Below are 15,771 nucleotides of genomic sequence, written 5' to 3'. Positions count from 1 at the left end.
CCTTGTTATCTCAGATTCTCCAGCATTGGCAGTTCCTACTGTCTCACAGCCCCCAATCTGTTTTTTTTATTATTATTGCAGTGCTTAATTAATGAAGCCGGGACTCACAGAAAAAGTAAAGAAGGAGCTGAATGCATGGAGTAAAATTTTAACACCTGCATTAAAACTTGTTACACATGTGGAGACTAGTGTCGTTTCTGCATGTCTCCAAGAGACAAAATATACCGCAGCAAATAGGGAAAAGGAGTTGTTTCCCAAATCAGTAATCACAGATCATAAATTTAAAATAATTGGAAATCGAACTAGGGAAATGTGAAATTATTGTGAGGATATGGAATGGACTATTTGAAGGGTGAGTAGATTCAGATTCTGGAGGAATGTTCAAAAACAACTGGACATGTGCTTGAAGAGGTTTAAATTGGAGGGGTTTGGGGTTGGGGCAAAAGGGGGTGGTAGGGTCATTTAAGGCCCCGAGAATGGTCGATCCTGCCCTTTTGCAGGTGGAAACGTGCCCCAGAGGGGAGTGAGCACTGGGCAGAATGAATGGGTTTTTTTTGGGTGTTGACTAAAGAACTAGAACTAGATGAATGAACTAGTTTGCAGGTGGAGGGTCCTTTGGGAAGAAGACTTGTGTTTCCTCTAAGGTCACAAGAGGTATTCCCTTCCCTAGTCATGTTGTTCATTGAAATTGAAAATGGTAGGAGGCTCCGAGGAGCAATTGAAGAGGAATCCACGAGACCATGAGCAGAGACTGCCTGAGAATGAAGCGTTGGGGAGTAAGACTAAATTTGACAGCTGTTTCAAAGATACAGCATGGATTGATGGGCTGAATGGCATTACAAGATTTTATGCATCAACCTCCTTCTTTTGCAATGCTGTGGTCAGCATCCTTTTGTGCGTCTCATTGCAGGACCACCAGTTCCGGATTGATTTCAATCAGATTGAAGATGGTAAAGGGAGAAGCCCATATGATGCCAAGCATCTATCAACCTCCATTCTGATTGGTAAGTCATTGTCACAGAGTTAGGAGCCTTGTGATAGCCTTCGGAGAGTGAAAGCGCAGTGGCAGGCAGCCACAGATTTATAAATGTGAAGAGGTTGGATGTTAAACCTACTGGCTAATACTGTCAATCCTATAATGTCGTTGCCGGAACTGCACATGGTACTCCAGCTACCGCTGTACCAGGGTTTTATTCAGTTCCAGCTATAATTTCCTCCCTCTGGTATTTTCTGCCTTGGCAAGTTTCCCCTTTGTCTTCCTTAACACCTTGTCTGCCTTCGGGGATCTGTTGGATATGCATGGTAAACTCCCGTTGGTCTTTAATAATTCCAGGATCCTACCATTTCATGGTGTAATGTCTTCTGTTGCTAGCCCTCCACAAATGATCACCCTGCACTCTTCCAAAGGGAACTGCATTTCTCACTGCATGACTGGCCCACACTGGCTCCTGTTCTCCGTATTTCTGTGTTTCAGGTGAGGAGCTGTACTCTGGAGTGGCCACCGACTTGATGGGCCGTGATTTCACCATCTTCCGGAGCCTTGGGCATCGCCACTCCATCAGGACAGAGCAGCACGACTCACGCTGGCTAAACGGTGAGTGCCACATACCCACCCACCTGCCCCGGGTCAACCAAACCCCAGCCCCCTTCCCCTCCCCCAACCCTGGCTCCAGCCAAACTCCCACACCAGTCAAAATAAAGGCAGAATTCTGCAGGGGATGGAGATATGGAACAAAACCAGAGCATGCTGGAGAAACACAGCTGATCTGGCAGCATCTGTGGAAAGAGAACATTTCAAGTCTGATCTGACTCTCCTTCAGAGCTTACAGACCATCGTACAGGGGAGCAGTCTAATCCCACGGTAGGTTCTAACTCCTCCATTTGGGGGTCACATGAACAGCCATCGCTGCTGGTTGACTTAGCCAAGCAATTTGTGACAGACAGCAACTGTACACTCCGTGAGGGATGCCCACATCCCATGAAAGAATATATTTTAAAAATGGGTGGCATAGTGGTTAGCATTACCGCCTTGCAGCGCCAGGGACCTGGGTTCAATTCCAGTCTTGGGTGACTCTGTGTGGAGTTTGTACATTCTCCCCGTGTCTGTGCGGGTTTCCTCCCATGGCCCAAAGATGTGTAGGTTAGGGTGGATTGGCCATGCTAAATGGCCTCCTAGTGTCCAGGGATATCTAAGGCTAGGTGGTCTATCCATGGTAAATGCAGGGTTACAGGGATAGGGTGGATTGGGTGGGATGCTCTTTGGAATAAACTTGATGGGCTGAATGGCCTCTGTCTGCACTGCAGGGATTCTATGATTCTAGAAGGAAGCCACTCACTCCATCGAGTCCATGCCAGCTGTCCAGTAAATGCCTTTCCTCTTGCGCTGCAAGTTTATTTGCCTCAATTTCCTTGGGAATTATCAATCACCTTCGCCCCCACAACATTTCTTCCACCATCCTCATTTGGCTCACTTCGTGATCCTGTTGCATTCTCACTATTTCTTGCGTTTTGTGCCACAGCAGTGTTATGTGAAAGGTGTAAGATTTACAGGGGCACTGTCTGGCAGCCAGCTTGCAGGGGGACCGTGTCAGAACAACTGGATAAGCTCTGAAATGGAAAACTTGGCCAAGTTTGGTTGCAGCCACAGCCGCCAGCTTGTTCCCGAGCCGTTGTTGTTTCAAACGAATTGAAACAGAATGAGATACAGAGGAGGGTACGAGAAAGACTGGGCAGGAGTGAGAAAGACAGAGAGTAACGCTGGGAAGTGAAGAAGGAGGCAGGCTGAGAAAAGGCAAAGAAAAGGAGACTGTGAGAAAGATACAGCTGCGAAGGGTCAAGAGGCAAGAAGGGGAGAGAATAGTGAGGAGATAGTGATGAGAAAAGCAAGGAGAGGGGGCTAGCTAAGGAACACATAGAAAGAAAGCCTAAAAGGCTGATTTGGAAAGCACAGAGGATTCAGAGAGGGAAGGTTGAGGACAGAATATATAAAAACAAACTGGAGCAGACGGAAATAAAAAGAGACCTGAGTAATAGGAATGAGAGGGAAAAAAAGAGGAGGGAAAGCGGGGAGGCGATGGTCTAGTGGTATTATCACTGGACTGTTAATTTAGAGACCCAGATAACACGCTGGGGACTTGCGTTCAAATCCTGTGCACAGCAGATGGTGGAATTTGAATTCAATAAATAGCTGGAATTAAGAATCTCATGACGACCGTGAATACATTGTCAACTGTTGGGGAAAAACCCATCTGGTTCACTAATGTCCTTTAGGGAAGGAAATTGCCATCCTTACCAGGTCTGGCCTATGTGTGACTCCAGACCCACAGCAATGTTATTGACTCTTAAATGCCCTGTGGGCAATAAATGCTGCCTAGCCAGCAACGTCCTCACCCTGTGAATGAGTAAACAAAAAGATAAATGGAGAAGACGATTCTGCTTTGGGCTCCAATTTGTTGCTGCTTTGTGCCACCATCAGGATGTTTATTGCATAACATGTATTACTTTGGTCATGAAGTAATTGTAAGCAAAGTATTTGGGTGAGATTTATATTCTTTACATTGCATCATGGTTCAGAGTGTCTTTTTTAAATAAACTAGAACAATATCTCTATTGTCTCCCCCATCATTTTTCACAACTAGCCGTTATTCCTTGTGAAGACATTGCTGTACATTGCAAATCAAAATTGGTCCTCATACCCACCTCGGTTTATTCAAGCAGCCACTTCTCAGTTTTGAACCCTGTCTCTCTGTGCAGATCCCAAGTTTGTGGGCTCCTTCTGGGTCCCAGAGAGCGACAACCCGGACGATGACAAAATCTACTTCTTCTTCCGAGAGATGGCCGTCGAAGGGCAGAACCTGGGCAAGTCCACCTTCTCGCGAGTGGGCCAACTGTGTCGGGTGGGTAAGGAACATGTGGTGATGGGGCTGGGGCAGGGGGTACAGTTGCTGTCCCAATGAAGCACATGTAGTGTAGTGAGTGTGTGTGGGATCCTAGGCAAGGGCCAATGGCTCCCTTTGTGGTTGGGAGCATTGCAGTAGTGCTGCGTTAGATGGTTGAGGTTACAGATTGGAGTCAACTGGAACGGGAGACTTATGTGAAATATTGAGACGCACCACACTGACTGTTAAATAGACATGCTCCGATACGGGCACAAGCCTGACAGAAGGACATCACGAGGACTTTTGTTGCCCCATTATCATTGACTTTCATGAGGTGGTGATGAGCCGCCATCTTGAACTGTTGTGGGGGCCCATGTCAACAGAAATCTCCTCCCCAGGTGGGGGTAGACACATAATTGACCAGCAAAGGAGTCAGAGAGGCTCAGTGAGGACCATGGCATTTAGACCACAAACAGATCAGCAATCGAGTGACAGAGCAGTGTTGAGGGGTCGAATGGCCTCCTGCTCCAAATTCGTCTGTTGTTTGCAGTGTAGATAAATGCATACAAGAACAGGAGTAGGCCATTCAGTCCCATGAACCTGTTCACCGTTCAATAAGAGCACGGCTGATCTGTGGTCTCACCCCACATTCCTGTCTTTGGCCCATATCTCTTAATTCACTTGCTTAACAAAAAAAAAACTATCTCAGATTTAAAGTTAACAATTGATCTAGTATCATTTGTGGAAGAGCGTTTCAAGAGCGTTTTGAATGGTAAAAAGTTGCAGCATGCTGCTATGCAGAGGGACCTGGGTGTCCTTGTGCATGAATCACAGAAGGTAGGTCTGCAGGTACAACAAGTAATTAGGAAGGCAAATGGAATTTTGTCCTTCATTGCTAAAGGAATTGAGATTAAAAGCAGAGAGGTTATGTTGCAGCTGTACAAGGTGCTGGTGAGGCCACACCTGGAGTACTGTGTGCAGTTTTGGTCTCCTTACTTGAGAAAGGATGTACTGGCACTGGAGGGGGTGCAAAGGAGGTTCACTAGATTGATTCCGGAGTTGAGGGGGTTGGCTTATGAGGAGAGACTGAGTAGATTGGGATTATATTCATTGGAATTCAGAAGATTGAGGGGGGATCTTCGAGAAACATATAAAATTATGAAGGGAATAGATAAGATAGAAGTAGAGAGGATGTTTCCACTGGCAGGTGAAGCTAGGACAAGAGGGCATAGTCTCAAGATTCGAGGGAGCAGATTTAGGACTGAACTGAGAAGGAATTTCTTCACCCAGAGGGTTGTTAATCTATGGAATTCCTTGCCCAGTGAAGTAGTTGACGCTACCTCAGTAAATGTTTTTAAAAAAAAGCTAGATTTTTTTTGAACAATAAAGGAATTAATGGATACGGTGAGAACGCGGGTAAGTGGATCTGAGTCCATGAAAGGATCAGCCATGATCTTATTGAATGGCGGAGCAGGCTCGAAGGGCCAGACGGCCTACTCCTGCTCCTAGTTCTTATGTTCTTATGTTCTTAAACCTTTCTGTGTAGCCATACTTCCTAACATCTCTCCTGAATCGTCAGGTCCTGATTCTCAGACTATGGCCCCTAGTTCTCGAATTCTCAATCAGTGAGAATGGTTTATTGTTATCTACGCTATCATTTCCCGGCCTGAAGACTTTGATCAGATCACTCCTAACCTTCTAAGTACTAGAGAGAGTGTAGTTGAGGTGGCACAGTGGCTCAGTGGTTAGCACTGCTGCCTCACAGTGCCAGGTACCTGGGTTCAATTTCCACCTTGGGTGACTGCCTGTATGGAGGTTTGTGCATTCTCCTTGTGTCTGTGTGGGTTTCTGCTTGGTGCCCTTGTTTCCTCCCACAGTCCAAGTCCAAAGATGTGCAGGTTGGGTGGCTTGGCTATGCTAAATTGCCCACAGTGATCAGGGATGTGTAGATTGGGTGGGTTATAGGGGAATGGGTCCAGGTGGGATGCTGTTCAGAGGGTCAGTGTGGACTTGTTGGGCCGAAGGGCTTCTTTGCACACTGTAGGGATTCTATGAAGTTCTGTTAGGAAGACAGTTCCAAGTTTTGGATCCAGTGATAGGGAAGGAACAGTGATATATGCAGGGAACACAATGACCAACTTGCACACAGCAAACTCCAATAAACAGCAATGTGATTGTGAGCCAATGATTGGTTTCACTGATGTTGATTGAGGAATGTCATTGATTTACTTTGTGGCATAGAATAATACCAACAGTGTGGGTTCAATCCCCTCACAGGCAGAGATGATTCCTAGGGACTGTCTCCTTGTCTTGGTCTGTAGCAATAACATGGCATGGGGCATGATTAGCAAACATCAGATAATGGCAGTGCTCCATAGAGAGTGTTTGCAAGTTTAAATACTGAGCAGGATACTTTGGAAAACTTCCCTACTCTTCCTTGGTGTGGCTCAACGTCTGGCACTGCTGTCTCACAGTGCCAGGGACCTGGGTTTGATTCCACCCTCGGGCAAATGTCTGTGTGGAGTTTGCACATTCTCCCTGTGTCTGTGTGGGTTTCCTCTGGGTGCACCGGTTTCTTCCCATAGTCCAAAGATGTGGTTTGGCCATGTTAAATTATCCACGATATGCAGATTAGGTGGGCTAGCCATGGGAAATGTGGGAATAGGATGGGGGATGGGTGTCTGTGGAATATGCTGGGGAAGGTTGGTGCAGGCTGAATGGCCTCTTCTGTCCTGCAAGTTTTCTATAATTAAAATCACATTCAATTGGGTGAACCAGCGAGGCTTTGATTTTGTATTTTATCCGAAAGCAATGCTGACAATGCCTTAGCCTATGTAGGTCAGGGATACCAAACTTCCAGCATGCATATTGCAGTTCTACCTGAGATCAGCTGGCCCTGCACTTACCCCATTTAAAACTTGGGACAAATGCTTCATCTTGGAATTGTTGAGCTAAATATCGCACTAACCAACTGAGTCACCAGGTGGGGCCCTTAACCATTCCAGTTTCACGTAACAATGGCCTGAGCGCCAGCTACCCGATACCTACACCAGGGAGAGGAGAGTTCTCCAGACCCATTTGTACACTTTTTATGTAAGCTTGGTACAAGCCACCTCTTTACCCAAGAAAATCAGCGAATAGCTGCACGTTAGAAGTATCTGAGGCTGAAGATCATGCTTTTGTCATGTGTGTGCATGTGGTCTTGTGTGTGTTTTTGACGTGTGTGTGTGTGTTTTTGACGTGTGTGTGTTTTTGACGTGTGTGTGTGTGCGCGCGTGCGTCTGTGTCTATGTGTGTGTGTGTTATGCAGGGATGTGGTCAAATTGAATGAGGCTTTGACCTCTGTCAGCCGTTATCAATGTGGAGCATCCTGGGGGCACGGCCCCACTTCTGCCAGGATTCCTTAGCTGTCGCTCCATTGGGCAGCCACAGCTGGAGGGCCGTGAGAGGGTGAGGCCAGGAACGCTTTTCCCAGCTCACTTGCACTGACTAGAGGCACAAGCTCAGATCCATAATCATCATCAGTCCAGGGCAGTGTGGTGGGAGAAGGCAAAGATGTGATACATCGCTAGGCTGGGTAGAAACCCAAAGAAGTCCAAAGAGACCCAAAGATTTCTCCTTTTCACTTCTACGGCAGCAATGTTTAGACAGGCAGAGAATAGATGGTTATGGATTAAGTGTAGGCAGATGGGATTAGTTTAGAATGGCATTATGGTCAGCGCAGAACAGAAGGCCAAAGAGCCTGTTCCTGTGTTTTATCATTCTGTGTTCTCTCTGGAATCTTAATTTCGATGTGGGGGACTTGTCTGTTCAGTTAGACCTCCCAGTTAATGAAAACATCTCTTCAGGATGTCAGAGATAGTAAGAACTGCCGATGCTGGAGTGAGAGGTAACACAGTGTGGAGCTGGAGGAACACAGCAGGCCAGGCAGCATCAGAGGAGCAGGAAAGCTGACTTTTCGGTTCAGGACCCTTCTTCTCTCGGCCTGTAGGGCTGATTTCAATGCTGACCCTCCAGTGCAGCACGAAGGGAGCACTGCACCATTGGAGGTGCGGCCTTTTCAGATTAACCATTAAACCCAAGCCTTATTTACTTGCTTGGATGGGTGTAGAAGAACAAACATTTCAAAGAATATCAGAAGCCAATGTCCTGACCAATTTTTAATGCCATGGTCAACAGCAGAAAGCCAGACTTTTTTCAGGCAACGATCATGTTGTTATTTGTGAGAGTTTGCTGTGTGAAAATTGATGACCCTGTTTCCTACATTGTAACTATGACTACACCAACAAAGTACTTAGTTTGCTTTAAAATTGATTTGATACACCCTCTGGGTCATGTGAAAGGCATGACATAAATGGAAGCCTTTCTCTTTTACAAGGAGAGAACACTGAATATGACAGAAGACAACCAGTTTAATGTAAAAGTTATTAATAGAGGACTCAGTGGGGAATGGAAAATTTTAATTGTCCATTAATCTTTGGACTGGGTACAAAAATAGTGCAGAAGGGTGCTTGAGGATCAATGTAAGTGGTACAGTGACTGTGTAAAGGAGATTAATATCTGTTTTACAGACAGGTTTGGTTTATTCAACATCAGATACTGAATGTGGCAAAAAAAACAATTTTCTAAAGCAGCTTAACTCACAGGAATGCCGTTTAACAATCGCACACCACGTTTTCATTGAAACAAAATATTGTATGTGCTGGAGATAGGAACTATAAACGGAAAGTGTCAGAGAAACTTAACAGGTCTGGTTGGTAGATTCTTGATAGCCCAGGGGCTGAACGGTTATGGGGGGGTGGGGGGGAATGGGGAGGCAGGAGTGTGGGGAATAATCAGATTTGCCATGATCTTATTGAGTGGTGGAGCTGCCTCGAGGGGCGGACCTCTTTTAGTAAGCAAGGGGTCTACTCTTGCACCGAATTTGTATGTCACAGGGATGACTTGTACTTTTTGCCAACGTGTACACAGACACAAATTATTCCCGAAATTCCCAGTTAGAGGAACAACAGCTTCTAACCTTCTGTTTTTTTTGGGGGGGGGGGTGGTGGTGGTATGCAGTCTGTGACTGGAAGCTGCTTTCTTTGTGCCCCTGTTCAGCCTGCGGGAACGAAAGCCAGGAGTTTTGGAAGATCATGTTGGCACTTGGTCCTACTCACAGCCCCTCGTCAAAGCATCTCATGTCAAAAATCAGCTCCAGAGTGGTGCACAGGAAACTTGAGCTTGTGCTTGCAACTGTAACTCATCACCTCTCCCTGCCCTTGATCACAGAACTAGGAAGAAGCTAGTTACTCTGTGAGATAACAGGTGCTCCTGTGGTGGCAGTACCATTGGGACATTATCCAAGGGCCCAGCTAATGCTCTGGGGACGTTGGTTCAAAACTCTCCATGGAGGCTTGTAGAATTTAAATTCAATCAATTCATTTATAATATCAAATCTAATTTCAGTATCTAATGATCAACAATTATTATAAAATCCCCTCTGGCTCATCAACGCCCTTATCTGACTTCCATCAGAATCCAGCCCCCTGAGGCTGCACAGTGGCTCAGTGGTTAGCACTGCTGCCTCACAGCGCCAGGGACCTAGGATTGATTCCATCCTCAGACGACTGTCTGTGTGGAGTTTGCACATTCTCCCCGTGTCTGTGTGAGTTTCTTCTGGGTGCTCTGGTTTCCTCCCACAGTCCAGAGGTGTGTAAGGTAGATGTGTCAGCCATGGGAAATGCAGCGTTACAGGGATAGGGTAGAGTGGGGTAGGTCTGGGGAGGGATACTGTGAACTTGATGGGCCGAACGGCCTGCTTCCACACTGTAGAGATTCTGTGACTAATGCGGTTGACTTGTAAATGCCCCCTTCACTGGCCAAGCAAGTCACTCTGTTCAACACCAATTAGGGATGGGCACCAAATGCTGGATTTTCCAGTGGTGGCCATATCCTGTCAGAGAACAAAAAAAAGAAACTTACAAATTTGAAGAATAATGGGAGTGTGTCCAGCACGTCATATTATTCAAAGCAATGGGTCCAGTGCTGGAAAGTGGGACCAGTGTACATTTAGAGTAGGTTGTGTTGGTGCAGACTGGATGGGTTTTAGGGCCATTAGTGTACTGTATGAGACTGTGAAGCTCTATTCCAGACTGACTGCCCAATCAAAATGATGCCTCTTTAAATCCACCCAACATTTTCTTTTTCAAACTTGACTGCATTAATGGAAATTTTTTTTAAAAATTCATTCGTGAGATGCAGGCATTAATTGCCCAGAGGGCAGTTAAAAGTCAACCACATTGCTGTGGGTCTGGAGTCACATGTAGGCCAGACCAGGTAAGGATGGCAGTTTCCTTCACTAAGGACATTAGTTTCCCCCCCCCGACCCCTGACAATCAACATGCATTCATGTTCAGCATTAGACTCTTAATCCCAGATCTTTTAATGAATTCACATTCCATCATCTGCTTCGGCTGGATTTGAACCCAAGTCCCTAGAATGTTGTTACCTGGGTCTCTGGATTAACAGTCCCTGTGATAATACCACTAGTCTGTTGCCTCCCTTGTATTGATTAACACCAGTACCAGCTTGTAAAGCTGCGTTTCTGACAGGCAGCTCAAAGCCATCGTGAGAAATGAGTTCAAACTGAATCCAGTTCATCACTGCCAGCTCAATAGCAAGAGCTCTGTTTGGGAAATAAGACTCTGTACCTCCCACTTTCTGGATAATCAGACACTGGACATACCCTGGAAGATATATACAGCTTGACCATGTGGAATTCCCGGTGTACTGACTCAGCGAGAATTACCTGGGAAGTTGAAACTTCTGTCGAGAAATTACATGAAATCCTCTGAACTTTGAGTTGGAGTCAAAAGGCTTTGAAGGGTTGTGACTATTCTGTACTGGGCAGTTACTAGGCTCCAGTCAGAACTAAAGAACATAGGAGTATTGTTGTTCGTTGCAACCCGCAAGAGAGATTTAATTCAGCAACTGTGTATTCTGTAAAAGCACTTGCAAGCCTGAACAAGCCTGCAAACCTGGCTGATGACTCACCAGAGATAACACAGTGTGGAGCTGGAGGAACACAGCAGGCCAGGCAGCATCAGAGAAGCAGGAAAGCTGAAGAAGGATCCCGACCCGAAATGTCAGCTTTCCTACTCCTCTGATACTGCCTGGCCTGCTGTATTCATCCAGCTCCACACTGTGTTATTTCTGACTCCAGCATCGGCAGTTCCTACTATCTCTGATGACTCGCCAGCACTTGCATGACTCACCTTCCCCAGCATAAAGTATGCCAGCACAACAATTACTTACTTACTTTTCCAGTTATTGAGGAAACCATTAAAACCTGCTCTAACTGCTGAGTAACTGTAAAACTGACCCCACAAACACTCAAAATGACTCAGCCCCTCAATTATTCATGCTGGCCCCCTCCAAAGTACACCCGATTCCCTCCCTACTCTCACTGGACCAGATCAGACCCGAATCCCCACATACCACAACCCCCTCTTGTTGGAAGTTGCCTGTCACTCGTGGCTTGGTTAAGACTAGATCTAAAATCTTTTCATCTGTTTTTCAGAACGACCACGGAGGTTTGAGAAGCCTGGTGAACAAATGGACCACGTTTCTGAAGGCCCGTTTAATCTGTTCAGTCCCAGGAAGTGAAGGAATTGATACTCATTTTGATGAGATCAGTGAGTGGCTTTGTGTCTTGGGTGAACAGAGTTTTCCTCTCTATCGACTGAGCTGGAAAGTAGCTATGTATATAATGCCTAATAAACGTGGGGTTTTGCAGAGGCTTAATAAGCAAAGAAGACAGTGCCCAGAGGCTGTATGTATCTCATGGTCATTGGTCTCTAAGAAGAGAACTTCATTATGTATCACCGTTCATAACCTTAGGAAGCCCCAAAATGCCTTGCAGCCTGGGAATATTGTGTCAGTCGATTTGCACACATCAAATTTCAAGAAAAATATGAAAAGGAAAGACTATAAAGAATAAAAATGCAAGTATTTCTCAATCATGTGGAGTGGAGGTTGTGAAAGTACAGACCTTTAAGGTTGCTGATATGCACATCAGGGCGCGGCACGGTGGCTCAGTGGTTAGCACGGCTGCCTCACAGCACCAGGGACCCAGGTTCAATTGCACCCTTGGGTTATTGTCTGTGTGGAGTTTGCACATTCTCCCTGTATCTGTGTGGGTTTTCTCCCACAGTCCAAACATGTGCAGGCTAGGTGTATTGGCTGTGCTAAACTGCTCATAGCATCCAGGGATGGGCCTGGGTGGGATGCTCTGAGTGTTGGTGTGGACTTGTTGGGCCAAAGGGCCTATTTCCACACTGTAGAGATTCTATGAGATGTATAAATAAACTGTTATTGTTATTTTTGTCTGAAATTTCTCCTGGCCATCATTTGACTTCTCCTGAGACTGGATTGGACCCCAGATGCAGTGACTACATTCGCTCAAGGGGTCCATGTTTAATTTGTTACCCTGATTAGCCAATTATTCTGGGTTGTGGGTGAGAGCTAACATGGCTCAGGGCCTGTCGCGGCCTAACCTACCTGGATGCCTAAAGCTGATTTTGTCGCAAAGCTCGAGGTTTCTTTGATATGGACTGCTGACAGGCTGTTCAGCTTTTCTCCTTCGTTTGTGGCCAATCTGTCACAACGATCAGTGTGTGGGGCCTGTTGCTGGATGGTGAGACGTGTCGATTTAGGGCAGTACAGACTTGCTGGGCCAAAGGGCCCCCTCTGTGCTGTGTGATTGTGTGCTAACTCCACTCAATCTCATCAGCTCCACATCTCACACACCTTTGTGGCAAAATATTGATCTTCATTTTGAATGCTTTAGTTGTTCCAGAATTTGGAGGTGAACACATTCCACATTCCAGACACCTGTCGTGTGCTTTTTAATTCACTCACGGGATGTGGCATCTCTGGCTCGGCCAGCATTTATTGCCCATCCCTAATTGCCCAGAGAGTAGTTAAGAGTCAACCACATTGCTGTGGATCTGGAGTCACGTGTAGGCCAGACCAGGTAAGGATGGCAGTTTCCTTCCCTAAAAGACATAAGTGAACCAGATAGATTTTTCCAGCAATTCCAGCAATGGATTCTTGGTCATCATTATCTGCCATGTGGGATTTGAACCCTCGTCCCCAGAACATTAGCTGAGTTTCTGGATTAATAAAATCACTAGGCAATTGCCTCCCCAATGTGTGTGTATTCTTTAATTCCTACGTGTGCTGATGGAGTCACTGACTGGGATTTCCCATCCCTGATTTTGCTCCTAAATAGGATGGGGCTAAAACAGAAGAGACTTTCTCTGGAACTTTCAAGCTGAAAGGAACGCTGATTCTAATGAAACAAAAACAGAAATTGCAGGTCTGGCAGCATCGATGGAGAGAAATCAGAGTTAATACTTCGGGTCTGGTGACCCTTTCTGAGAACTCCTGAATTCCTGATTCTAATGAATGGGGTTGCAATGAAAACCTCAAATAATGACTTACTTCCAAACCAGTTCACAGTGGCTGTGGAATACGTACATCTGCAGATAGTAGAGTAATGATTGCTAGAGTTGTTAAATACCAGAGGCCAAATGTTGGTTAGACAGAGTCCTGGCACGTACTTTACTAGTTAGTCCTCTACTCACATTCCAGCAATAGCAAACACTTTTATATTTTTATATATATTTGTGGAAATTTTTTTAGTTAACCTTTTGATACATGGTACAGAGCTAGGTGGGACTTGAACCCAGTCCTCCTGTTTCAAAGATAGGGACACCACCACTATGACACAAGAGCTCTCTACACCCTGTAAAGCACTCACCTAGATATCCTTCAATAAATATATAACTATCATCTGTTTCCTATGTTCTACTTGGCCTTAGGGATCACTGCCAGACCCTACTGGATGATAATAAGAGTGAGTGAAGCTCTGTTTTTCTTTATTTTACACCAGGGGATGTCTTCTTCCTCCAGACGAGGGATCGCAGGAACCCTTTAGTCTACACGGTCTTCAGTACTTCAAGGTGAGAGCGCCTGGTGTGGATTTACAGCAGCTGAAGTCAACGCCAACGGACTGGGCCAGGAGCAAGCTCTCTCTGTGGGTTAAGGAAACTCTGACTCAGTTACTTGACAGATGTTCGTGACATGAATGAGATTTAAGTTCACATTATTCTTACCCTTTCATAGGGGTGCGATTGTTGGGGCCAACATTTTGTTGCCTGTTCCTCATTGCCCCTTGTACAGAGTGGCCACCTGGGCCATTTCAGAGGGCAGTTAAGAGTCAATCACATTGCTGTTTGCACACCCATAATTTTTAACGGGAGGAAATGTACTCACAGAGGATGGGTGGCATGTTGCTTGTGTGTAGTCAGCTACTTTCACCGTTCGCAAAAATGTGACATTTTCCAGGAATGCAGACCCTGCGAACAACGGGACCTTTGCTAACTTGAGAATTGGTTTTTATTTCAGATTTACTTAATTCACTAGAATGATACCAGGAGTGAAGGGTTTTAGAAAAAATAAGATTAGAGAAATTGAGTTTATTGTCCTTGAATCAGGGAAGATTAAGGGGTGACCTTACTGAGGTGTCCAAAATTATGAACAGTTTTGACACGGTAAAGAAGGATATTCTGTTTCCATTGGTTGGTATGTCAGTAGCTGGGAGGGGGTGTCACAATTTCAAGATTGTCAGCCAGAGAACTCTGAGTGAGACAAGGAGAAAGTTCTTTCCTCAGAGAGTTTGTCAGGATGTGGAATGTGCTGCCTGGGAGAGTACTGGAGGCGGATTCCTTTGGAGGTTTCAAAAGAGAGCTGAATGTATATCTGAAAGGGATGAATTTAGAGGGCTATGGAGACAGGGCTGGAGAATGGGACTAGCTGGGTACCTCTTTCGGGAGCTGGTACAGACACGATGGGTTGAATGGCCTCCTGCACTGTAAAATTCAATCAACGACATTGAAATTCCCCATCTACCCTGGCAACATTGAATTCATTTCCCTCGATTATCAGTCCACGCCTCAGGATTTCTAGTCCAGTCACGTAACTGGAATGGTAAATGACTGTATCCTCATCACCATGGAAACCTACCCAAATCACTCATCACACAAGGGAGTGAGTACCTGATGTGCAACCATCCATTGGAAGGCTCTGCTGCCCTCATTATTAAATTCTATTGAGTGAGCAAATTCTGCAAGTCCAGTCAACTGTTATCCAGTGACCTTAATGTGTAGCCCATGGGAATGGGAATGGGTATGTGCAGCGCCATACCCTTCACATTAAAGATTTTCAGCCTTAAAATAGTCAAAGTTAATGATCCAGACCATGGCCCACACTTAATGTCATCAAGGTCCTGCGGGAGGAGATGGTGAATCGCTTTTCCCGAGCATCGGTTGAACTTTCACACTGTAGCTGCCCTTGTGCCAGAATGTCTCTGCTCACTTGGGATCTTGCCTCCCTTCACATGTTGCCTGTGAGGTGGCCCTGGTAGGGTAAGGACTGTCATCCTTCCAGGATGTGGCTTTGCCAAGAATTCTGGTGAGAGATGTGATAGTTTATGTGGAGGTTCATCTCGAGCAGCTCCACGATGCAGGATTCTGTGCTCTATAGACTATTCCCAGGCACGCGCACTGAAACAAATGTCAAAAATCAACTGCAGCTGGAGGACCACCAACTCAGTTAGAGGTGCTCTTTGGTTCTGCCCAAAACTTGATGGTCTGCCAGTGTGAAGAGCTGTCGATAAATGAGTGTTACAGACTGGCACATGCCAAGGTCAAGGGCTGTGAGCTGAAGGATGCACTATGGCTTGGGTAGAAGCCTCAAAAGATGCAACCAAAAGCTCTGTAGAGCTCCTACATAACCTCCAACAAAAACAAAGTCGCTGGAAAAGCTCAGCAGGTCTGGCAGCATCTGT

At 45.8% G+C, this 15,771-nt stretch overlaps 1 protein-coding gene across 1 annotated transcript in view; it reads left to right on the top strand.

The window, feature by feature from the left end:
• Positions 1 to 15,771, top strand: part of LOC109913124 (semaphorin-3B-like) — a 186,625-nt gene that overhangs the window by 90,134 nt on the left and 80,720 nt on the right. Inside the window, exons 5-9 of the mRNA XM_048606683.1 lie at positions 911 to 1,004; positions 1,475 to 1,594; positions 3,754 to 3,896; positions 11,440 to 11,554; positions 13,816 to 13,885. Of these exons, the coding sequence (XP_048462640.1) occupies positions 911 to 1,004; positions 1,475 to 1,594; positions 3,754 to 3,896; positions 11,440 to 11,554; positions 13,816 to 13,885 (542 nt within the window). The remainder of the gene's footprint in view (positions 1 to 910; positions 1,005 to 1,474; positions 1,595 to 3,753; positions 3,897 to 11,439; positions 11,555 to 13,815; positions 13,886 to 15,771) is intronic.

Source organism: Rhincodon typus, chromosome 16 (assembly GCF_021869965.1).
Source record: "Rhincodon typus isolate 14 chromosome 16, sRhiTyp1.1, whole genome shotgun sequence".
NCBI classification, from domain to species: domain Eukaryota; kingdom Metazoa; phylum Chordata; class Chondrichthyes; order Orectolobiformes; family Rhincodontidae; genus Rhincodon; species Rhincodon typus.
This window is presented reverse-complemented; position numbering and strand designations above follow the sequence as displayed.